Consider the following 26,539-nt stretch of genomic DNA (forward strand, 5'->3'; position numbering starts at 1 on the left):
GGTCATGATAATCAAGCAAAGATGGCACAGAGTATATCAGTGTGTATTCCATCACTCCAGTGAAATCACTTGAGCTGATTTTACAAACTTTGCAGACAGAGAGAACAAATAGAAGACCATCTGCAAAATACTTTAACATGTTTTCCCCTTTTTGGCTTGAACGTTCAAGTCATAGTATTTATTTGCAGTCAATAGATTGCAAACACAATTTGCTGGAAAGCAGCCATCATAAACATTATAAATTACACCTGTGCTTCATATACTTATTTGACATTTGTGGAGGATCTAAGTACTTGGCATTTTCTAGCAGTACGATAAAATGTGGCCCAAACAAAGGCAGATCCACACGTTTCTTGTGGATTTGGGGACACTGACAATGGAGGACTGGAAACAACACAAAGACTGTACCAATTTCTAGAATGGCTGTGTTTTGTTTTTATCTATGTACAAAGTTATCAGAACAGCACATTTTCACAGCAGGCATTTTCAGTTCTCATAACTATTAAGATTAATAATAACCACTTTCTTCAAATGTTCAAACTGTATTAGTGAAATTTTCATGATAAAGTGAGTGTACACTTTAACAGGACACAGAAACTGATATAGCTGAGTAAAATTCAGCCATGACTCATTTTATTATTTTTATTTTATTTTATTATGATTTCTTTTCTATTGGGGCTTTTAAAAATGTCTTGGGAGTCTTTCTGGTCACCCACTGGACAACAACTTTTTCAGCAGTGATTAATAAATGTCCACTTGTTTATTTTTGCTCTAATGAAAGAAATGTCGGCACAGTAAATTCAGCATGGGAGCAATTAAAACAAACAATATTGGATATGTGTGGTATAAAGGTGCTGAATGAGAGGACAGCTAATTGATCTCTGGGAAAAATGTGTGTGTCCTTTGACTTCTTCCCAAAGTGCACGGCAATATGTCTGTGAAGGTTCTCAGTCATCCAGGTCATCGTAGTCTAAGGAGCTTGGAAAAAGAAAAGCGTCTGGACTTCTTTGAGTTTAAAGTTTAACCTCCTAGGACCTGGCGTCCACATATGTGGACATCACATTTTTGGGATGTCTGGACCAAAACACTTATTTTTTCCTCTACAAGGGCCTGATATACGCTTACAAGGGCATTATACTGCCACTGTTCTATCAAAATTTAAAATGAATGTCCTCATATGTGGATCTAATTTTTCTCAGAAACAAAAATTCGGTAAAAATAAATAAATAAATCTGGCAATTCTTTGTTTTTAAATTCATCAGGTCGCAATCAACCAAAATAGCAAAGAAAAATTAAAAATGCATACCATGAAAGAGTCTTAGGAGGTTAAAGAAGTCCAGACGCTTTTCTTTTTCTACGCTCCTTAGACTACAATGACCTGGATGACTGAGAACCTTCACAGACATACGTGTCCTTTGAATGATTAAACAGCAACAGCCAAACAAAATCAAACTTCAAGTTTGGCTGTCCAGAATAAATAGAAAGCACATTTTATGATGCAGTATATTACCATCCACTTACAAGTGGAAAATAATTCTATTCACATGGGCAAAGCTAACAGAAGCTATTAACCACAAAGCATCTTTCCACTAAATTTCCCCTGTGTGCATCCATGTATATTAGCTTACAGGCAAACTACTGCAACTATCACGCCCACAGACTATTTCTCTGTGATGGGAAGTTATTGGGGGATAAAAGAAAAATGATAGACAAAAAAATGATTGCAGATCTTCAGTTGGGGGGGGGGGGGGGGGGGGGGCAATTTGTAAAGCCTTGTTATGGAAGTTTGTCTATTAAACATTTAAGTAATATACTTCTTTTTTTTTTAAGTTCTTTTGAGTTCCTTTCTTTTGTTTTGATGGTGTCGACTGTGAGTAGATAATGCATTATGATTGAAATTCTGACTGATAATACTTTTACAGACACTAATATGGTTAAGGTCAGTAAAGGTGTCAATAAACCCACTATCTCCATTTTTTTCATAGAAAAATAAAGACATGTTTTACCTGAACTTTAAGCATATATTGAACTCTAAATATGAATAAAATAAAATAAAATAAAATAACAACTCTGTGACAATATAAAAGGGGTCACTGAAAAGCCTTTTCACATTTCACAGACTTTGAAAATTATCACCAGAGTCTGCAGCATTTCTTTTCTTAACTTTCTGCAACTTTTTCTCTTCTTTCACCACTTTTACAGCTGCAACAGGAAGCTGTTTTCAGTTCAAAAGTAAGAATATAAATAAATAATGGAAAACTGGTGGTGACAAATGCTACGTGGCAAATGATAAAGAATTCCCCAGTAAAGATCCAAATTAAATGATCTAAATTTAACATCTCTCCATTATACCCAGTGGGGGACAATAAATAGAAGACTTAAAGTACAGAGTATTGCTGTATCTACAATTAATGTCCTAGTTATAATGAAATGTAATCATTTGTAAGTTTAAGCCATTTAAAGAAAATATAGATTATTTTCTTTAAAGAAGTTAGAAAACAAGGAAGCTACATGATACAGATTGCAGAGTAGAGTTTAATGGGTTTCAGGAGCATATTTCAACTCAGTTGATAGGTTTATGTAGAAGTTAGTTTTTATATATCAGATAAGTCAGGTGGATAGTATTTCTACTGTTATAGTTATTTTTGTCTTTGATGATATTCTGGAAATTTTATAAAGCTCATAGCAGCAAGTTTTGCACTCAGTTGCTTGTTTGTATGTTTTTTCATTCAAAAAATAGTCTCACACCTAAAAGTGACAACATCCCAACACTCTTCTTTGTGCAAGCCAATATAAAACTGGTATTAATCAAGTATAGTACAAATATTGACAAGGTGGTCATAATCTGTAGCCTTGCTGGCCATATTCTCTGGTCTGTGTTTTAGATCCTTTTCAACACATCTGTCTTTATCTGCTTTTTTTGGGAATTTTAAGTCAGGTACAGCTAACAACATAGTACCAGATCACAGCTGAGCCGCCCTCCAGCTGGTCCAGTGTGAAACCAACCATAGAGGGCCTGCGTGTAATCTTGTGGAGAAATTAAAATCATAGTTGAATGTTTTCTGTTGGTGTGGTCGCCCTTATGTAACTTTTCATTGTGTTAAAGAAAACAATGAAGGAGACTGTTACAGAAAAAGTTTGTATTAGCATCTACATTGTAAACATTTTCTAAACTCAACTGGGTCATTTTGGTGTCTTTAACTGGAACAAATATTGAGTGGAAACAGAAAGTCAAAAATAAAAGTCCATGGACATGGTTGAATACAAGACAGGACTCGTGTGTTTTAGATGGAAGTCCGGCCCATCTAAGACTGGATCTGTAAGTTCTCATTGCTTAAGTGCCATGAATGCACAAAGATTCAGTGTGTACATAAGGAAAACTGAGACCATCATCACAACTAACAAGCACACAATCTCTAGCTCCAATTGTTTACAATTTAAGATTGTTTAAGCTGGATCAAATGCTGCACTTTACGCTAGTACATATAGGCTGTGAATAGAAGGGAGGAGGGGCACGCCATTTAGAGACTAAGAAGGAAGAAAAAAGAGAGACAATACACCACACCACCACCAGTGAAGGATGAGTTGTCCAAATGCATAGATCTGGGACAACAAGACAAATCAGTGCTGAGTAAAGAGAAGCCAGGAGGAGCACTAGTTCAGTAAGCAACTAATTATATGATCCATCTGACTTCTCTACATTTCCTCTAGCCTCAAAACCATTTTACATCAGATTTCATTGTAGACTCTCGCTAATTAAATAAAGAGCAATAATTTCCCCACTTATTCTTCCTCAAAAACATACATAACAGAGCTTCCATTTTTGCAGGACGATATTTACAGGATATATAAGTCTGCTAAAATCTAAAAGATCTGAATATCTTTAAAGACCATCATATATCAATCTTAACATCCCCCATTTTCTGCTCCACCAAATTTCCAGATCTGTCAAGGGTTTGATGCTGAGAGAGGATAAGACAAACTAGCATCATTAAAAAAAATTCTCATCAGCAAATCCTCACAAACAGGTCTGCACTCAGACATGAGGATCATTTTTATTGTTCTGTTTTTTTCGCATGATCAGATATTTGGTGTAATAGATGTATTAGAGGTAATGCTCCAGCAATGCTCCAGACTTTTGCATCTGGCCAGTGTAAGACTGAATGACCAGCAGACCATAGTAAATGCAGTAAAAATAATAAATATCTTGTTTGACAAAAGGATGCCCTGCTGTGAGCTACTTTTTTGCATTCCTTGCAGTATTCCACATTGTTACTGCATCGATTGGCTTAGCTTGATTTGAGCGCCTAAACTGACCACAAGAAGCTGATGTATTCTTGACTGTGTTGCGGACTGAAAGCAGTTCAAGCAAAAGAAGTCAGATTCAGTATTGGCGCTGTGTATTGACACACAGAACAGATCCTTACAGACCAGTCATTCGCCTATTATCCCTGAGCAGTTATCTGTTAAACTGATGGAATTCAACTGGAAATATACTGCAGCACCAGCAAAGACACTAATTCAGCAGCTTTCACAGCAAAACTACAGCAACAACATTCCTCTCATTCCTCTTAAATGCTGTGAAAATGCTGCCTATCAACGTGAAAAAAATCATCAAATGTCATGCTGTGACATGGCACTCTTTATATTCACTGTACCAGTAAATGGTCCATGTGCACACACACACACAAACGTTGCTATCTGTAAATGAAAAACATCATTCTGAGTGTGCTTCATGTACACTGATGCACCTGACAGGCTGTGAATGAGGATATAGGTTGACAGGAGGGGGATTATAGACTGCAGAACAGCCTCCCATTTCATGAACCATCAAGCAGCAGAAGTGCCCCAGGCATGCAAACCTGGAAATGTAATGTGGAAACTCAGAGTATCAGGAGCTGACTACAAACAACTGTCTATAATCAGGAATACAACATTAGTGATATTCTGGTTTAGGTAATTTCACTTTTACTCAGTCATTAGGTTGCTATGGCATGCAGCAAAATATGGTTTGTTTGGTTTATTTGGTTATAGACCAGTAGGGTCATTCGAATAAAAAAAAAAATTAATTAAAAAACGTGCAAATTTAAAACCATATTATTTTAATATTTTAATATATTTAATTAAGGATATTTTAATTCCCCTACAACCTCCCACTGTATGATAATTGTAATTCCATGTGGAGTTGCGTCTTTTAAAGAGTCCTCTGAATTAAGAGATAAGGCAGAAATATAGAAGCATGTTTTAAGATCCCACAACCTTTCTCTAATGGAGCTCCATTTAGGATACAGCAAAATTAAGATCATGTTAAACTATTCTAATAAAAAAAAAAATTTCTGTTCCAGTTATATTCAGACAGGCAATTTTTTTTTTTAATGCTGCAGCTTTTTAATTTTTTTTTCTTTCATGTTCTTTATTATTAGCATAATAAAAACATTTAAAAATGAATAAAGCATGAAGCAATTTTTAAAACCATTTACCAACCTATAGAAAATTTATATTTTGTTTGGACAATTAATGCTACTCCTTAACTGAGTCTGGTTGATAAGTTTCCATTGGTGCAGACCTGCTCTTGGAGTGCTTCATATCACACTTTAATTTGAGGCTATTTGGCCTGAAAAGCACTTAATGTGGTGGAGGAAGAGTGTGTACGGGTAAGAGTGGAAATGGGCCAATAAAACTATGTTAACAGCAGCTGGGAACTTAATGCTAACATCAGCATACTGACATGAAAAAGTCATGGCATTACTTTTAGCTATCATATATTTATTTATTGCAAATCGCTTAGTCTACGAACTGCAAAGACAAAATTTATCAGAAATGTTCATAATTACATGGTTAGCATCCCATTTGCTATCAGCATTAAAATGTGAGACAAGGCCTCAAAGGAAACCATCAGTAGGATAGTTGCGTTCTAATATTTGGTGGATTTGTAGTAATTAGTCACAAAGTAAATTTTGGACAGTGTAGATCTTTTCCTCATGATGGTGCCAACTTGAATGCCATAGTAATCCAATAACTGAGGACAAACATTTCATACTAATCTGCAAAGTTGGAGCCCATGTGATACTCTGGGAAAAATTAAAACAATAACCAACATTGTTGTGATACATGTTATTGGGAACAACAAATGCCAGTGGGCTACCTCATTTTGTGTGAAATTATGATAAATTCTGTAAGACTGATTTGATATTCAAACAAAAAAAAGATCAAAACACTGTCACTAGGAAATCACACTGAACACTTAACCATTTAATAGATACGTTACGTCCGTCAAATTACAACTGGACACCCCCCCCCGAGTGAAATGCCATACTGATTTCATCACAACACACCAAGTCCTTGTGTGTCCTCTTTGTATGCAGCTTCTTTGCTACTGCAGCAACAAAAACTGTGCAGTGCAAAACAATACACACTGATGTTATCCTCTTCTTCTCATAGTCCAAAGATTCTTTAGACATTTTAGAAATGACTCAACTGATGTAGTTGAACCATTTTTTTAATGTGTCGTACAACTTTGGAGTCTTGTTGTTAATCTCAAAATCTGTCACTCTTTTTTGATTAGTCACCATAGCAACTTGATCTGGACCATCTTAAAAGTCCTACAGATGAGATGTATAAAATATATGAGAAAGCAAACAAATCAATATTTAGTCATTTGTGTTTATTTAAAAGAAGAAGAAGAAGAACTCTAGACTCTGTTAGGCCACAGTACTGATATATATGCATCCATGATATATGAAGATAGAGCTTCTAACTGGCATAGCTGATATTTGATAACTGGTAAATGAAATCATTGACCATCTTCCAGTTTTTATAGTTTATGATAAGAACTGTACAATTAATAAACTGAACAGAAAAAATAACAATGCAGGTGTGTAAGAGATAAATGTCTAAATGCTTTTAAAACAATGGAATGACAGAGCTGGGTGGAAATAAGATGAGAATAGAAAAAAAATGACATGTGATGTCAGTGGTGCATATAAATGTAATGTCCATGGATAACAAAGGGTCTACAAAATACATCTTAAAAGCATCATGCAATTTGAATAAAACTAAAATAATGTTATTATGATCATGAAAGCAGAAATATGCATGTGCAGATTTAAATCAATGGAGTTGATATTGAAAGAGTAACTTAAAAACAGACTTGGGATAATAAAAGTTACAAGATTTCGTTTTCCAGGTTTATTCAGATTTTGCAATCAGCATTGATGTGTGGCTGTAAAGTCATAAAGTTGCCAAAACTATATGTGATTATATTTTTATTTTACATGGTGTATAAATTCTGTGTAATCCGAAATATATTTAGTGTTGTTATTGAGGTTTCATTAAGGAAACTGGATAAAAAGTAATGCATATTTTATTGAGAATGCTTAGGATTAAACAAGAGTACATGTCTTCCACTGCTTTTAAGATATGTACAGTTAATCAGCAAATGTTAATGTGATATTTTGCTTGATTTTGTTTCATGCAGCTTTCGGTATACTGTTTACATGTTTTTAAAAAAATCACCAAACAAAAAACAAGATGTTACTCTATTGCAGCACAAAATGCGCCATATGTATGCAGCTGCTAACATATTGCACCTGCACATGCACTGATTCATCTCTGCTAATGCATAAAGAAAATCCTCATTTGGCACACACTCTGAGGAGTGTTCCTGTCATGTACTCATAATATCCCTGGGGAGTAAAGAGACTACAGCATCACCTGACCTGTTCACACCTTTGCATCATAATCAGCCCAGGAACAAACGATGCAAAAGAGAGTATTCCCCCTCTTCTGCAGCAAAACGTGAGTCACTTTTAATTGATTAGAAACTAAAAAAGAAAACAGAAAAAACAGATATTGGAGATGAGATATGGGGCTTAACATATAGAATGTGCCTCCCAACTCAGTATCCATCAGAGGCTGTAATGCAGAGAGCTTTACCTTCAATCACCTTCAGCCAAGCAAATCTAATCTTTTTTAAAGAAAAGGCTGCAATGGAGTACTTAAATTCACCAATCTAAGTACTAATAAGATCACTCAGATTCATTTGAAACACTGAGTTCTGCAGACTCTATGTGGGCCCTTCACTCTTGCTGGCTCAGCAAATTTGACTTTGCACACACTCCCAGTGTATTTTTACTGTATAACATTAAACTGAGTACCATCATCCCTATAGAGCATCCGCACACTAAAGCAAACCAATAAAATAACAGAAACAAAAACAAAACAGTGAGAAAATGAAAAAAATGAAACAAATGAAAATCTGTTACATATAACAATTTAATGTTTGTGCACTAAAAATCTATCGTCGCTCACTGTTAATCAGTTTATAATCATCTGTGTCATAATCAGCCAATGAAAGTCAATTAATATTTGTTTAACAGTGAAATAAAATTCAGTTCTCAAGTTCTATCTCACTCATACGTGCTTTGTTTATTATGTAACATTATACTGCAGCGCTACATGATGCTACGCACCAGTCATTAAGGGACTTACTGGCATGCTTTAAAAGTTCCACTATAGCAGATTCTCTAATACAAGACCCTGCATTAAAAGGAGAAGTGCTAAGACTGTCTGCTCTAATTACCCCTGAGCCATTTATTCTCTCTTTTTCTCTGTGCAGGGCTTTTTTTCTACATTCATCCAGGATGTGTGTAATGAGGCTAGGTGCCTCTGTGACAACTTGCCACACAGCAAAAGAACCAGTAACAGAATGCTTGGACATAGAGGGAAAATGCAGCTTACCTTGCAGAGAGATGTCTCCTAACCAAGGAGAGCGGAAAACAGGGTCAGATATGTTCTTAAAGAGATGAGAGAAGTCTTAATAGTCTGCCCTTTGACTCATCCCACCCTTGAAATACATTGCAAAAAAAGAAAAAAAAAGTAGTAGCAGGTCCCAGTGTCACCTGGGGGAGGTTTCTGTCCTAGAAGACACACATAAACGAGACTCAGTTTGTTGCTAATGCGTGCTCAGATCGGGCAGGGAGGAGAGGATACACTCATTAACATTGTTCTAACACAGTGAAATAAGCACAAGCACCAGAGCCGGTGCAGGTCCACTGCTGTATTTCCCGGCACTGCATGCTCATTGGCTAAGGAGCAACTCAATAAAACCTCTCCTCGTCATCAGTTGGATAGGGAGGGGTCTAGATTTTCTTTGGCACACTAATAGCTGTGCTCCTCCTCTTTTCTTCCTCACTCTATCACTTTTTCCCTCAGTACAAGCAGACAGGGACTGCTGAGCTTTGAGAATTAGACGCAGGAGGAAAACCAGAAAGGGGGGGACAAAGAGAGGAGCAGGAGGGAGTATAAAAACAGGGGGATCGATGAGTGATGAAAAGAAGGGTGAACGTGGAGTGCCTCTCAAAACAGAGCTCGATTTAAGGTGCTGTACCTCCCTGCTGCAGGAACTGTATGGGGACCTGAGTGCAGTGAGGTGTGAGCGGAGAGGATAGAGGAAAAGGGGGAGGAGGTGAAAGGGAGAGAGAGGATGGGAGAGGGGGAGTGACTTGGGCTGTTTTTGCTGCAGTATAGAGGCAAGCAGAACACAGATGGGAAGTTTGTTGTTTTTTTTCTGAAGCAGTTAATGTGAAGCAGAAATGGCAAAGTAGTTCACCCACTCTACAGAAGCACCCAACATGTAACTGGTAAATAATTTAGAAAGTAGGATGAGACACATAACTGTGTCATTCACATGGGAGATAGTATTCAACAACAAAAAGTGCAAAGGTCAGTGAGTCAAGGTGATATATGTAGAGCTTTAATGCAGCAGGATGCCAGCAGAGAAATGTCTAGTTTGGTTTGACAGCATATTACTGTATACTTGTCTACTGGCCATCTCTTTAAGGTTTTGTGATATACCATAAGCTTTAAGACGGCTGTTTTTTTGTTTTTGTTTTCTTTTTTTTACTTTTCACATATTTATTTAGTATCTTGGTTTTTAAAGAATGAAACTGACTAAATGAAATCTCATTCTGCCATCTTAATTTGAAATATGGTAGCTGGACAGCCTTCCTCTGCAGTTTCCTCCAGAAAAATCCACGTACTGTGTGGTCGGGGAGAAGCATAAAAATACACAATTTCCAGAAGCACCAATTTCCCCAAACAGTACCTGTAAATGTTTAAAAGAAATGAGGAGGAATGTGTTTGTTTGCGCATAACAGTATCCACTTCTCATTCCTCCTTAACAGCCTAAATCTTTGGCAAATGAAAAGTGTGCTCAGACAGTCTATCCAGCTGATTTACTGGTGCAACATTTGTTAATGAAAAGCAACGACAGGACACTGTTGTGACGGCCAGTTTCACCATTACGCTTATTAAACCTTCTGGGACCATAGCCAAAACTCTGCAGCAAATGGCAGTCAGGCTACCCTTCAAGAGCGACGCACCATTTCGTTGCCTTTGGCGTTACCCTTGACATCCTGTAGCAGTGACCGGGCAGTGCTCGGCGCATTACCCACAATTAGAGCAACACCGCAAGATGTGTCACAGATGCTGCATCACTGAAGCATCCAGGTTTTTTATGAACTTTACATTCTGCTGTGCTGATTTGCTCCTATTCTTGATCAGAGGGGAGGATGATGGAGAAAAAAAAGTTTTGATAGAATCCAATTATTCAGCCAGAAGATATTTGGTGATTGCCTCCTGCTGAACGTTATAGCAATAAATTGGAATAGATGAAAGGTGGTAATTCAACATGGAGATTAGAGGCAGAATATGTGCCTGAAGCAGCTGTGAAGGTCTGGTTTCATAAAGGTGAAGCAGGGAGTCTAATGAGGCTCACATATAAAATGAAGATGTAATAGTGAAACGAGACAAAGAATACAATGATGTTAGCTGCACTATGAGGATGAACAGCTGTGCTTTGAACCAAACGTCTCCCTGCTACCTTTCTACAGGTATCTTTGTAACCACACATTTTTGGTCTGCAGTTGCTGGCCTCACCAACATATCCAGTGCTTTTCCTTGTGGTTTCCCTCAATGCTCCCTCCACTCACTCAGAGTAACTGTTTGAGACAGATGGCTGCCGTCCACGGACCTCTTTCTTCTAGGGAGTTCTTTCTGCTATTTGGAATATATCCAAAAACTACATTAACAATTTTTTAACAGAATTTCTGGATATCTGCAGTATATATTTTTTGCCTTACAGCAATGTTTTGATCTCAAAGTAGAAGAAAAACCCGTAATCCTCACTCTACTATTAATATATTTTTTGGTGGATATAATATATTATTTAATGCATGTTTTTACAAAGTCCATCTGTGATATAATGACGCCTTTCATTGGGAGCTGGAAACCTTTTCAGTGCAGGATCTAAATTAGACAGGAAGTCTCTTGCTCCATGACCCTATTGCAGCATGTCAGCATCCAGGGAACAGCTAGAAGTAGGCTTGAGACCCATTATGGCTCATAGCCCACAGGTTAAAGCTGCACTATGCAAATTAAGCAAGTACCTTAAAATGTCAGGAAACAATGGAGCCTATCTATTTAAAGACATATAAATTACACTTGACTGTGTTGATCTTTGTTGACCTCTAAAAGTCATGTTTGCGGGTTTTATTGTGACTTATGGATATAGTTTTCATTTGACAGTCTATCCTTTTATTTCTAGTTCCTCTAGATGTCATTACTTAATTGAAACACTAGAGGGCGCCACACTCAAATAATCTGAATAAAGCTGACTTTTCTTTTTTAGCTGGGTCACTCATTAAGATGTAGGTTTTGAACACTTTTCCCTTTTTTATTACTTTGCCACCAGAATAGTTTTATTTATCCATTCCTTTTAAAAATTTTTATATCAGTTGGCTACTGTGACTTAAAAGCACATTTTGCCAGCTGAGCTACTGATCCCTAAAATAACCCATGGGAGATGGAGCACTAGGGCTAATTTTGTCAGCCTGTGTGTGAACCCATGCGTCTCTGTAACCTGGATATCTCTGGCATCCTGCCTGGTACTGTATCACTATGCCAATGACTTCAAGACCAAATAGTTACAAGTTCAGTATTATACACTGGTGTTATTATTACGGACGTTCTGGCATGCTGTAGTACTTTTGGGTCTGTAAGAGTCACATGAACAACACTGCTGTCTCCAGTTTCTTACTGGACTTCATCCAGAAGCCTCATATACTCAGTAGCAGTATTGGCATTGAAAGGGAAAGGTATTAGATAAATGTGTGGATATGGAAAAAAATTATAAAGAAAATATGAATTTCAAAACTGAGTTTAAACCTGTATTTATCTTTCAGGTAGTATTGAATTTTAAAAACAGCATTTTTAAATGTGTTTGGCTTACCTAACCTGCTCAAAGACTTTGTGTACAATTACATGGAATCCATTATTTGTATTTGGAGCAACTGAATTCTTTATTTTTGCTCAAATTAGTAGCACACTTAATTAGTAAATAAAGTAAATCAGTACCAACAGGCCTAAAAAATGAAGTGTTACTATATTCTAAAAACCTCAGCAAGCATAGCTTGTTTTATCAACGTAAACAATTGCAATCTATATAAATATATAACACCATAAGTGTACTCCATGTATGATCCCTGCTTTATTTTTTCCCTCCATAGAGCTTTTACAGATTATCATAGCACAATATTAAGTTTTTATTTAAACTGCTGTACACAATAGAAGCCATTACATGGCAGTGGTTACAATTTACAGAAAACAATGTATTGAAAAAATAAAACCAGAAATTAAATAGTTTATTGGTATAAACTCATTGATGTTACATGTAGTTCTCCTACGAGGAACAGAAGATCCATCCTGCAAAATTCTTGGTGTTAGATGATAAAATAGGAAAGAACAGTGTCTGACAAATTCATAATTTAGTTACAATAGACTTTGTTGTTGGGGAAAAAGCTGATTGTGGGCAAGGATATGGACTTAAAAATGCAGTTGTAGCGATACTGATGATATTTAATATTTAATTGTAATTATTTTTCATCATAATTCATTGTTCATCATAATATTTGTTAGCGCTTGGCGATAGATCAGTCTACATCCATTAGGCAGTGTGATCACCAGCCATATATACATGTTCTTCCAGGAATCCAGCACCTTCCTGCAGGGAAACAAAGACATTATTTAAACTACAAAAGTTTTTTTTTTTATCAGTGTGGATGACCATTTTAGAAACACTGTCAGGCACCTGAGACTGCAAAGGCCCCTTTCCTTCTGAGTCTAATTTGGGATTGGATCAGTTGAACAAATAGCAAAAACATATGCTAAGGAATAAATTAAGCTGCAAAAACAGCAGTGATTTGAAACAAAGCACACATAAATAATTTTCTTGTATTTTTTTAATGTGTTGTACTGTTTAAGTGTTAAGAAGTGACCTACAAATAAAATGCTCCTGAAGGAAGCTACTGCAGCTACTTCTGCTGAGTTGATGAAATGTGATTAAGTCTCCAAACTGAGTGCATGGGGAGTCATTACAGTTTTAATTTATGGGTGCTACTGATTGGAGCATTTCAGTGGCAGTGGCCATGTTTTCCAAGTTTAGTTCTCTCCAAGTATGGACACCAAGTCATTTAGGCAGCTGGTGAAGACACACATAGATCAACCTATCCAATGGATCTTATTTAATTGTTTTGACACAAATGTCCAGCTACAACAGCACTACAATCAAAGCTAACCCCGAAATATTACCGTTCTGTTAAAAGTGTTGTGACAAAGTTGTATACTTGGTGTACTGATATTCTGAGAGCAAATAAAGTGTCAAAGTATAAAAAATAAATAAATCAGATTTCTCACCTGTGAGCGTCACGATGTCAGCTTATTTCTTGTCGGCATCTGCAATCACTGGCTCTGTATAACAAAGACACGTGATATTCAGGATACTGGGTACTGGCAAAGCAAGTCCTACAGCTGAAATAGAGTTTTTACACATATCCAAAAGACCTCGGATTTTAGTACAGCTTTAAGATCCTGACTTACGTTTGACCTCCAGCTTGCAGCTGACAGTTGCCTCTCCGTGATCATTCTTGGCTCTGCAGGAGTACACACCTCCGTCAAAGTTGCCAGGCTTTCGGATCTCCAGGGAGCAGATACCCTGGACACAGATCTGCCTGAACTTGGGGTCATCTCCAATAATCATCTGGTTTTTCATCCACACAATCTTGGGCTGTAGAAAAACCGATTCATACAGTATAACTGGATGTAAAGAGCAAAACACCTTGCAAAGACTATGAACAGAAGTATTGTTGACATATTTGTGGCTTTGGGACTGAAGCAGAAACAACGTACACACACAGCTTGGGAGTTTAGTGGCATTAAAAGATAATAAATATCTGGTGGCCTCTTTGCATCGTATTGTGCTTAGTACCATTTATCCTACATCCTGTTGGTGACCTAGTGGATTGCAGACATGAAAGAAGAGGTAAGGGACTGAGACAGTGAGCTAATGAGCTAATGGGTGCAGCTTTCGTATGTTTAAGGAAGAAGGTGCCTATGGAACAGTCTAGCTAGTTTGCACCTCTGGTAAAATCAAATCTGCATGCACATTTAGACTTTAATATTTTAAAGACCAGAACTGTGTCGGAGGTTCTACATATGTAGCGATTATCTAAGCAAAGCAAACATTCTTCAACTTCTGTATTTTGTTAATAACAGCTAATAATACATGTGAATTACAGTGCTGAAGTATGATGAACCCGGGTGGACATTTGGGGTGTGGTTTTACATGAGATCAGCACTTCGAAGATTCTTACCTAGTTATTATCCTTTTAGCATTACTTGCGATTATTGTGATGTTTCTTTCTTTCTGTAAGAGTCTGTATGAAGAATTTAATAGAAGGGTACGTCCCCACACTTTTATATGGCGATAATTTGCAAACAAAACTGCAACCAGAAAGTAGCCAATAAAATAGCTTTCACACCTGTCTGTAGTAGATATTTGGATTGAGGTGTTGACATAGAGCATTTTTATTTCGCTTGTCCTTTTAAAATGTGATATTTAGTGGGAGAAGAAAAACGTATTAAAAAGTATTTAAGCAAGCAGAGGAGACTGATCACTGATGTTCACTCTCCACCTCACAGTATAAAGCACCTTAAGACAGCGGTTCATATATTATGAATATATGAACTGAATTAGAGAATTACAAGAATGTAAATACAATTCACGTGGATTCATCAAGCAAGTTTTATTAAAAAAAAGCTTCAATTGATCTCTGTGATCTATCTTACAAGCAGTAACTTGGTCCATCAAGTTAATGACTGTAGACTGAACTGAAATTAAAAAGCACACTACTGTTGTCTTGAGACCAACAAGAGCTTACAATTGGTGCTGTTGAAGTGCTAATAGAGTGCAAATAGAGAGAGATGTTACTATACTTTTGGGGATCCCCTGACGGAGCAGAGCAGCTTGGTGCTATAGCCAACAGTAGTGGCCCGGTCAGCCAGGGATGTGGTAAACTTGGGTGCCTCACTGAAGTCACGTTCCTTGTAGTCAGGAGGCTTGTAGTCAATGCCTGAAAATAGAGGAAAACACAAAATATGTAGAATGAAAAAAATTTGAAACATGAATTGCAGCCATGGCCTTTTCTATACATCCCCTCACATAGGTGATGGAGAACAAAACTGTCTGATGCAGTCATATCGCACATCAAATGGTTTCTAACCTGTTTCTGAGTGAAAAGTCAGTGTGATGTCTGACTGTCCGCTCATAAGAAAAATAGAGGTAATTATCCAGTGAAATGTCAGAAAAACAATTTGCTGTTGTGTATATTGCGTTGTGCACCACACTTTATCCAGGGATCACATAACAGATGTGTTTCTATTAGTGGAAACACATCTAATGTGGGCTGTCTCCTGTTTTGTGCCACATGTGAGAAAAAACAAATCCTGACCAGGTTGTCCGGGGAAAGAAATGTGACTAACGGGGTCAAAAGCCATTTTAAGTCATACAAATTTTTAGCAAGCTAAATCGATTTTGTTTTTTAGTTTTTATTGTAAAACAAATCAAAATGTTCATTTCTGGCTCCAGAACTGTCCTTTATAGAAATGCAAAAATTGTCAAAGATTTCAGAAGTGCCACTGCAACCCCCTCTGCGCGGACTACAGCTTTCTTGGCTGCTGCCTCAAAGCACATTGTGCGCTGTCTATCTTGCGTGCTGCACAATATCGTTTATTATTTAGTATCTACTGTTATCTACTGCTAGCAAGTTTATTGTGATGGTGCTGTTTTTTTTATTATGTTGCTCTTTGTTGTTTGCTTTCTCTTCTGTTTTTTTTTCTCCATACAGGTGATCCAGGTGTTTTTGTTTGTTTTTGGGGGTTTTTTTTGTTTTTTTTCTTTCTTCCCCCCCTTCTCACCGTCTCTTCTCCCCTTTGGTTTTCTTTCTCTCCCTCTCTTTCTTTCATTCTTTCTCCCTGTCCTATCCCCCAGTCATGTCTGTCCCGTTTGTAGCAACTGAAAATAAAATAAATTCATAATTATAATAAAGGTCAATCAAATGGACCAATATGGCAAGGCCATGATGATCCACTTGGTAAAATAAATCCGCTTGGCATCTTTCTTGGCCTTAAGACAACAATTCTGATGGCTAAAGATCCAAACGGGACACAAAAAAAAAAAAAAAAAGATTTCAGAAGTGGAGCATTCAGTCTGCACAAGATCTTTTATTTTAAACTGTCTGGATTGTCTGCGGTTCCTGTAATTGATTTCCTCCCAATAAAGGAAATGGAAATCCAGCTGTTCTTGTTGCATTTAAGATTAAGATTAAAGGGATTACAGTATACTGTACTAGTGGGTGATACATTTTCTTAATAGTAATCAAATAGTTTAATGTTTATTGGTCCCCTGATTAGCTGTCAGGGATTTCAACCACACTTCACGCTACAGAAGTGAATTTTTGATTCATTTAGTTCTATTCTAATGAACGTAAAACGGAAGCAATTCTGTTTGGCCCAAATCGTTCCTCTGATATCCCTGATGTTGACCTTGCTGCTCTGACCCCTCACCTGAAGAGCTCGATTACCAATCTTGGGTTAAAAATCGACTCTGCACTTACCTTTGATGGCCACGTGAATGGGGTGGTGAAATCGTCATTCTATCAACTCAGGCGTCTGTCGAAGGTTAAACCTTTTCTTTCAAGGTGTGATTTGGAGACTGTTATCCACGCTTTTATAACCTCACGCTTGGATTATTGCAACTCCCTTTTAATAGGGGTTGGACTGGGCACTCTGACACGCCTGCAACTAGTACAGAATGCTGCGGCACGGTTTTTATCTGGTAAAAGGAAATTTGAGCACATTACTCCGGCCCTGGCCTCCCTGCACTGGCTTCCAATTGAATTTAGGATTCATTTTAAAGTTCTTTTATTGGTTTTTAAATCTTTAAATGGTCTGGCACCTGCGTATCTGTCTGATTTGCTGAAGCCCTATGTCCCCACTCGTTCGCTCCGGTCAGCTGAGCAGCTGTTGCTCTCAGTCCCCAAATCACAGCTGAAACTGAGAGGAGACCGAGCGTTCTCTATCGTGGCTCCTAAGCTTTGGAATAATCTTCCTCTTCACATTAGGCAATCGACATCAGTGCTGGTTTTTAAATCCAGATTGAAAACGCATTTTTATTCACTGGCTTTTGACTCAGTGGTTGACTGACTTGTATTTTATTGTTTTCGCTATGTTTATTATTTTATCGTATTTATTATTCGTATGGTATGTATTATGTTTCTATTGTTCAGCACTTTGGTCAGCCTTGTGTGTTTTTAAAGTGCTATATAAATAAACAATGATGATGATGATGATTACAAAAAACTGTCCCTGCTCTCATTTAAATTTAGTTTAAATTTAAAAAAGACTTACTGATGGCAGATGCCAACAATTTCAAATTTAAGGCAGGATCCACTGCTGAATGAATGAATAAATTAAAACATTTCTGATATCTTCCTTCTAATGCCTTATAGCTCTTTTTAAAAAAAGTACCTGTCTTCAAGATCTTGGCCTCTTCTTTTGTAACAGCAGCACTCTCACTCATTCCACACTTGTTTTCACCAAACACTCTGAACTTGTAGGTGTTGCCCATGATGAGGTCTGAGATGGTGGCATTCAGTCTGTTGTAATGCTCCAACACAGTGTACCAGTCCTTTAAACACACACACACACACACACACACACACACACACACACACAGACATGATGGATTATTAGCAGACGTATTGGGGATTCAGGACATGCGGTATGTAATTTATCAGTGGAATGCGACTATTAATCATCAGAATGAGTTAGCTGTTATGACCTGAAAACAAGCGGCCCTTTGGTACAGAATACTTACTCCAGTTTTTTTGTCCGCTTTCTGCACTGTGTAACCCGTGATCTCTGTGTTTCCATTGTCTTTGGGTGCAGTCCACTCCAGAGCAACATTGAAACCCCAGGTATCCACAATCTTTACAGTGGCAGGAGGCCCTGGCAGCTCTGCGAACAAACAGGCATGGGTTGAGTATCAAATAGGACAGTTTTAAAGGCATCTCACACAGTATCAGAAATTTACTCACCAACAATTTGAAGGGTAATTTGAGCCTTGTCCTCAAAGTCATCCACCTTCACACACATCTCGTACACTCCAGAGTCCTCTCTCTCAGACGCACGGATGAACAGGATGCTGTCTCTTTCGGTACTGCGAATGTTCACCCTCTTTGTGTCAAGGGGCTGCCCGTTCTTTGTCCAGGTGACCACAGGTTTGGGTTTTCCCTGAGAGAAGAAGCAAACAGACAGTGAATTCCAGTGTGTTATTTATTACCCATGGAGCGATGCACAGAAATCTTCCAATCTTACTGTGAAGGGGATGGTCAGATTGATCTTGTCTCCAACATTAGCGACATATCTCTGCCTAAGAAAACGAGGTAGACGGACCTTGGGACGATCTGGAGAGGAAATCAATGAGGAAAATAATTAATGGTTATTTGAATTATTTTCTTTCGTATGCTGTTTGCAAGATATATGTATGCAGGACCCCTCCAACTTGCTTAGTGTAAATCATTCCTTCTCTCTTTTGGAACCCACCTCCACCCCATCTCCGCCTCACGCAAGTCACTCCATCCAAGTTTCCATCTTATCTTCACCACCACCAACATCTAGGATTGTGGCCTAATGCCATCACCGCTGGAATTTCATTCTCTTGTGTTAAGTCATCAGTCTAATCGCGAATAGCATAATTGAATTCTGTAGATCAATAAATCACGTTCAATTCCTTCTAATGATCTGTCCTTATTGAACAGAGAAACCAAGAACAAGGCTCAGTCATAGGATAGTGACTTGTGAATCATAAGGTACTGTCGCCCTATACACTAGCCTGATATCATTATTTATCATTTGTTTTACTCTCAATGGGAACCATTATTTAACATCGCATTGTCCATTCATCCATCTGTTTGATTCATTTTCTTCCGCTTATACAATTCAGTGCCACAGTTGAGCTGGAGCCTAACCCAGCTGTTATAGGGTGAAAGGAGGGATACACCCTGGACAGGTCACACCTAAAGACATATTAGAATCACTATTCAAACTAACATGCTTGGCTTTGGACTATGGAAGGATGCCAGGACACTCAGAGAGGACACGCAAAGGTCCCACCCACTAGATTGAAACCCAGAACCTTCTTGCTGAGAGATAACAGTTCTAACCACCACATCCTCGTGCTGCCTGCATTATGTTGTGTGAAAAATATATTGCAGTCTCTGTCAAGCAAGAGAGTCATTTTTAAAATGGTTTATTGTTATTTACACTAGCTGTGATATTTTTTTATTTATTCTTGATGAGTTTGTATAGTTGACTGTAGGGCTGTGCGATATGACCAAAATCTCATATCCCGATATAAGAATTCTATCGTCCCGATAACGATATAAATCACAAAAATGTAACATTTTCTGTAAATTCTGTGACTCTCTGGCAGCTCGACTTGCGGGAAGTGTTTCCAGCTGCGCGTCGTGTAGCTGGAGTCGAGTGTTTTAACAGATGCATGAAACTATACATTTTTAGACATAAGTTGTAAAGGCCGCCGTTTTCTTTGTGAGTATTTATTACACGGCGTGCTGCGGGGAAAAGCCTGTTCTAACGTTTGAGTCTACGGTTTATTTTTTAGCACCTGGCGGCTCTTTTTCACTTCTCATCCGTAAACAATCTGCTCTTTCACGTGATTCAGTTTGTTTTGAAAAGTCTCAACAGGATCTTGAGTAAGTAAGTGAGGGAGCGATTAGGAGTTATATAGAGTCTTTCGATCTATTTAGTGCATTACAACATAGGAGAGTACTTAAGCAAGATAGTATTTGAGTGTACAGGCATGTAAATTCATATATATGCATCTTTATTAATATGGCATACACATGAAGTTGCATATGAAAGAAACTGAGACCTATGAACATGTAATTTTATAAACATTACATTTGTATGTTTTCATGCCAAAATCAATATAAATCAAATTAACATAAAGTTGATATGAATGCCTTAATTGTTGCTTTATTTATTATCGTATTCACAAAAATTGATCTACACTTGTTGTTTAGTTCCTTGCTGTGTAGTCTCTTTTGTGCGATGTAACTGAAAGCTGACAATCAGTGAATGAAAAACAGAAATGTTTCAGATGGTTAAACACTTGGAAGTGTCCTGCTGTAGCTTGTTTGTAAAAGTGATTTGCAGAGAAGCAACACCTGCTGAGTGCAGCCCAGCAACATTTGTCAGGTCTCTAAATAAAGCAGGCGTACTTTAGTCAGTATATCGCTTCTCATGACGCATGATTTGGAGATTCGGTTACCCCCACTCACATCAGAATGCATTAAAATCGCAGATGAGATAAGCAGACACTCATCTGGACACTCCTAAAAGCAAATGATGAGTAAACATTAAATGGGATGTAAACTGTTAACTGTATAAAAAAAAAAAAATCAAAAAGAGGGTAAGCTAAGGTATTAGAAAGTATACACTGCATGTTAGGTGTCTTATCACTTCATGTGGAGAGGATTAACCTTAATAAAGATTTGTGCTGTAAAGTCCATGGCATGTTTCAAGATAAACAGTGAATCTCCAGCGGTGTCATGAGATTTAGGTGTCATCTGAGAGGTTAGAAGGATACCATCCACCCCCTCTCTACTCTCAGTCAGGACACGCTGGAATTTCCCATCCACCCCCTCTCTGCTCTTAACCCTTCCCTAAATGCTTGCAGTCAGATCACTTGACACCATCGATCTTAGAGAAGGGAGCCTGACATTCCCCTCAGCGTGAATCCTGGCAGGGATCACGAAGCAATGCCAAACCCTCCATAGAAAAGTCTGTGTTAACAGCACAGACATCCCAGTTATTTTCTAAAGCTTTGTGGTAATTTTGTAGGAAACCATTCATAAGTTGATTCTATATGGAGGCCACCCGCTATGGTGAACACGATGGTTAATGTGACTACTGAAAGACTGCCAGTTCAGCTGGGATCAAGTTGCCTTCCCTCCCTGTTTGACTCTCCATTACACATAACGATGATTTGTGAGGGGACCCAGAGTCATGCAGCTCCTCCTTATAAAGCCCTCAGGGTCCAATCATCTTTCACAGCAATTCAGCTCAGATACATATACTGTCTATGATTAACACTGTAAGGTGTGCAGCAACAGTAAAACCGTCCACTTATCAAGTGTGTAATTATCACACTGTTGCCAGCTCGGTCGGGGTTTCAACTTAAAGTGGAAACAAGAGAGAACACCACAGTTTTAAAATGCAACATTGCAGGCATGTGCCAACAGGACATGGACAGCTGAGAGGAAAAACATTGCTGAGCTTCTTAGCTTTGACTCCTGCACTTTGCAACTCCCCTTTCTCGTGATAAACTTTAGGCTATATCTGTTTCAGATGGTATGCACTGTCCTCTTAAAACACTAAATTTAATCATTTAGCACCTGGGAGAAAGTTTAATTTCATATATATGATGTAGAACATCTGTTTATCTAGTGGATTTATTAAACAGCACTGATGTAAAAATTGGGAAATAAGAGTAGAGAATGGCCTGATTTTGGAATGATTTTTTACAGCTTTTATGGTTGATTAATTGTAAAACAATTAGTTTATGGTATTAAATACATAAATAGTATGGACAATATATTAAATAGTATTGTTAATTCAGGATTTAGTACCCTTTAGTTTATCTTGTAAATAATTGGTTTTCCAAGAGGTAAAATTCCCTTATAGAAAATGTTCAGATTATGTTCTCTATTGGAAACACTTCTTACCAGCGACCTCCTTCACCAACACAGGCTCAGGGAGGCTAACGGGAGGACTGCGGCCACCTTCGTTCACAGCAACCACTCGGATCTTCAGGCGGTCACCAGTGGTTTGGTTCTTGATAACAAAGCGGGAAGACTTCTGCAGTTCTTCATTAACTGCTTTCCAATCCTCAGCTGGATGAGAAAAATTACACACAATGATGAATGAGTTTAAAAAGCTGTTGTTTTTCAAAGGAAGAGTCTGCCCAATATGCAAAATGTAGAAAGAGTGAGTTTGATTTTGAGTGAATTTATACAAATTATCAGGCACTAAGAAAAATGCAGGACAGTGAGCACTCCTTTTTTGCAGCGTTCATATTCATTAAATTGCTGTGCGGGTCTGCTAAATCAAGCCTGCACTGTATTGCTGCTGACATTAGCTTAGTGCTGTAAGTCTAAATGCAGAACATCCAGCAAGACTGCAGCGGCTCCTGAAATGCCTCTTTCCTTGTAGGGAGAAGTTAGGTAGCTCGTGATATAACTCTGCGGCTGACACTTCAGGAACAGCTGCTGCTGATGTGCCTGACACACTTTAAAACAGAAAAGAATAAGAATTTCCTGACTATATTTTGAAAAAATAAAAATGAAAAACTATGATGCAATTAAAGATGCACGTTGTGAAACCCTAAAATCTGCAGCTGAAAAAGTAATTCAAAGGTTAGCTGACATTTCTGTCAGGGTATATTAATACCACTATCTGACCCCTTTCGTGGACATGCTGCTATATGATGCACGTGGTTCAGAGAAGAGCTGGGCTTACTTCCATCCTTGCAGACTTCAATGGTGTACCCATCTAGACCTGAAGCCCCAATGTTCTCTGGCTGGCTCCAAATGATAGTGACCGAAGTATCGTTCTTATCCTCAACAAAGAGATCCACAGGAGCGCTTGTGGGCTCTGCAGATGCCACATAAAATACAATTATTACATGAATGAATTTTAAAGACAAAGCTTATAGTATGTTGGAATACATTTTCCTATTTTAATGTTGTAATAAGCACAAAGCAAATGACAAAAAACAATGAAATAGGTTTTTAAATAAAGTTTTCGCTTTCATGAAAAGGTTACCTTTGGGTGGTGGGGGCGTAGGTGGTTTAGGCTCTTCTGGTACAGGTGCCTCAGCAGCTTCAGCTGATGTTAAACAGGCATTTGTATTATTGTTGGCAGCATATAATGAGCAGAGCAACAGCATCAAATATAATCCAGCTATGCATCTCACAGCTCTCTGTCCCCTTTGCTGGGAATTCAAAGGATTAACAATGCTATCACATGGAGAATTTCCATCCAGTTAGTCTCAAATGACAAAATCATCTCAGTTGTTAAGGAGAGAGAGGAGTGAAGAGGAACACGTTTTCTATTTTTGCAGGTTGGATTAACACCAGCAGAGACTGCTGCTGGTGCAGCCTCCTGTATCGCTGCACTCAAAGTAGTTATTATTAAGTGTTATATATTATCAATTAATGCATTGAGGAAGGTGGAACATGTTTTGAGACTAAGCACTGCAGAAAGTTTTATCAAGAAGTCACTTAGAGTAGTTGCTAAAGCACTAATGAACAAGTGAAGTCCTTTAATTTACCATCATCAGTGGAGGCAGCTGGCAATTCCTCAAAAGCAGGAGTGGCAGCTGATATTAAGGGTTAGTGCACTCATTTTTATGGTAGAAGACATCACTGAGTGTGCATTTCCAGCATGGAGTTAAACGATTCAAATAAAAATGAACACATACTCCTCTGTGTGACTGTGAGTCAAGTCAGTGGGAGCATTGATGTTGGCGCTAGATTTCAAAATCAGTGTTCAACAAGACGAATTTAAGTGTTGTAGATTATAGAAAAACGCATTTTAGTCGATAAACATGCACTGTCAACATACATTCCTACAACAAACGTTTCATAATGCACTGTGACTTTTAGGATTATCTGCTTGTAAAACATGCAACATGCAAGTTAGCGTCATTATGTTTCTGCAGAAGGGCAAAAGTAAACATTTGAACAGTTCACACTGACCCCTCAGAAGTGCATGTGTCTAAAAAGTTACCATTGGATCAATTAAAGAGTTACCGACTTATCAAAAGTTCAGCCATCGAGAAAAATGATTAAAGGTGGGCCGTTTGAGACACTGCTGTGCACGGGTAATTACCAGGTGGCGCAGCCTCTCCCTCGGCAGCAGGGGCCTCTCCCTCGGTTGGGGCAGGCGCAGCTTCAGCCGGGGGGGCCTCCACGGGAGCGGGCTCCGGGGTGGGTTCAGGAGCCGGCTCTGGAGCCTTTGCCTCCTCTTTCTTGGCTGGTTCTTTCTTAGCCGCCTTCTTGATTGGGGCAGGCTTGGACGGCATGTTGGAGGTGGCAGCTAATTCCCAACTCGTTTAAGTCCTTCGAACTGTATCCAGTGCCATCATTCCTGCGGGGGTGGCAGGCTTATATATGGCTCGGCACTTTCAGACGCCGCCCCCTAATAATGTATTACATGTAATGGATACCGACACCATGTATGACTCAGACCCCACTCAATTTGTCCCAGTCTGTACACTCACTGTACATACTGTATATTATTAACTGCTTTACCAATTTAAAAAAAAGCCTTTTTAAATCAATTTGATATTATGATGAACTCTATTACTTAATGGTTACTGCAATTCCTAGTAACAGGTCACTCATGTCAACTTGAACAAGAAGCAACAGAATAAATATAACATGTATTTTATTAATTTCAACAAACAGTGATAAGTGGATGAAAGCCTTCAGAAGCATGCCTTATCCATGTATTGGACCCAACTTTGAAGAAATATATCTTTCTCTCACAGATTTAGTTTTTCCTCCTCAGTGATTGTTGCCGCATCCAGAATGCTGACATATTTACAGACTTTACAATGATGCTCTGTACAAAATAGAGAACTTAACTTTTACAAAGGATTCTTTAGAAAAAAAAAAGAAATATCAAATATCTGAGTATTAAAAAAAGAAAACATTATCATCTATTATCAATGATTTTCCTAAACAATGCATTAATGTTAACATTTTTTCATCACACAGCAAGTTTACATGCATTTACAACACTTAGAAACCCTTGACATTTGCACATTAGTGACACTGCATACAGCGTAACATTGTTTTCTTAACAAGCTTTGCGAAAATATGACTATTCAGCAACATGTATTGGCCTAAGATGTCAGATTGTTTTTTTTACTTGTTTTAATGCAGACTAACTGCGAACTATTTCCACCTCATCTTTTGATTTTTTAACCTTCCTTGAGGGGACTGTTGTGATTTGATAAACTGGAACTGAATTGCTTTTTATTTCGTTTTTTATTGTCATTTGACGATTTACAAGTCCAGCTGCATTACTTTAGTTGCCATTCATAAGGACAAAACACATCGGCTAAACTTATGAACCCTGTCTTCAATGTATCACCAAACAAATCCTCTTCTCTTTAAGGCTCTATCTCCAGCTGACACTTATCATGTGGTGCAGTTTGGTCCGAATTAAGAAATCAAAGCCCGACCATATGAAAACACAGCGTTTGTTTGTGAATTTCATCATTGCTGATTGCCAACACCAGTAGAAGTTGCTGCATAGTCCCAGTACACTAGTAAGCAAACACAAATCACAGCTACCACAGAACAACAGGCACAATAACCAGTGAATGAGAAGCTGGAGTTGATGGCTTTAGTTAACCTGCAAAACAGATCAGAGAGGGGCTTGTAACACAGTCTGATACCTCACATATTTACAGTAATCAAAGTCAGCATGATGTCAGGGTAAGAGTCCCAGACACTTGACATCGTTTTTGCTCTTCGATGTCTTTTCTTCATTCATTTTTTAGTTTGCTTGTGACCAGTAAGAGCTGCAGATTAGCTTGAAGATTTAAAACCAGCCTTATACAAACAGTGCAATAAAGCAAATAAGCATGAAGCATCTCAGACATAAGTTTTTAGACTTTCTTATTGAGCTGTCTTTAAGTGGTCCAACATTCATTTACAGGTTTTACTTCAGGTGAAGTTTAGTCTGAGCACCAAAATGTTGGGGATAAAGAATTATTTCAACACCACTTGCACAACAATCTGTCATTTACTCCATAGGGGGCGTGTTTACACACATCTACACCAAATTCTTCATAAAGCATTTTAAATCTTTTTAACTCTTGCCTTAGAATAAGCACTCTACTACTTGATTCTGCATCTTAATTTCGTTGTTCTCATGACAATGACAATAAAGTTTCTGATTCTGATTCTCTGATGTGCCCAAAATCCTCTCAAACATAAATACTGCAGGACATCAACTCGGGTATATACCGTATAAGATCTCACATGAC

General features: G+C 38.0%; 2 protein-coding genes across 2 annotated transcripts in view; both read right to left on the reverse strand.

Annotated features, from left to right (window-relative positions):
- The window catches only part of syt2b (synaptotagmin IIb), a 29,651-nt gene extending 20,591 nt beyond the window's left edge, over positions 1-9,060 (reverse strand). Inside the window, exon 1 of the mRNA XM_085457478.1 lies at positions 8,740-9,060. The gene's annotated coding sequence lies outside the window, so the exon portion shown is untranslated. The remainder of the gene's footprint in view (positions 1-8,739) is intronic.
- A 3,468-nt stretch (positions 9,061-12,528) lies between these two features.
- mybphb (myosin binding protein Hb) lies at positions 12,529-24,636 on the reverse strand. The gene is made up of 12 exons (XM_085457487.1): positions 24,370-24,636; positions 23,302-23,364; positions 22,996-23,130; positions 22,203-22,370; positions 18,772-18,860; positions 18,492-18,687; positions 18,272-18,411; positions 17,923-18,082; positions 15,331-15,467; positions 13,936-14,122; positions 13,753-13,806; positions 12,529-13,060 (listed from the first exon to the last, which is right to left on the reverse strand). The coding sequence occupies exons 1-11, from the start codon at positions 24,560-24,562 to the stop codon at positions 13,775-13,777; spliced, it is 1,500 nt and encodes a 499-aa protein (XP_085313613.1). The 5' UTR covers positions 24,563-24,636; the 3' UTR covers positions 12,529-13,060; positions 13,753-13,774.
- Positions 24,637-26,539: the final 1,903 nt, after the last annotated feature.

This window comes from Copadichromis virginalis, linkage group LG5 (genome assembly GCF_057382275.1).
Source record: "Copadichromis virginalis isolate Kocher_CV1m ecotype Utaka linkage group LG5, C_Virginalis_male_GT1.1, whole genome shotgun sequence".
Lineage (NCBI taxonomy): Eukaryota > Metazoa > Chordata > Actinopteri > Cichliformes > Cichlidae > Copadichromis > Copadichromis virginalis.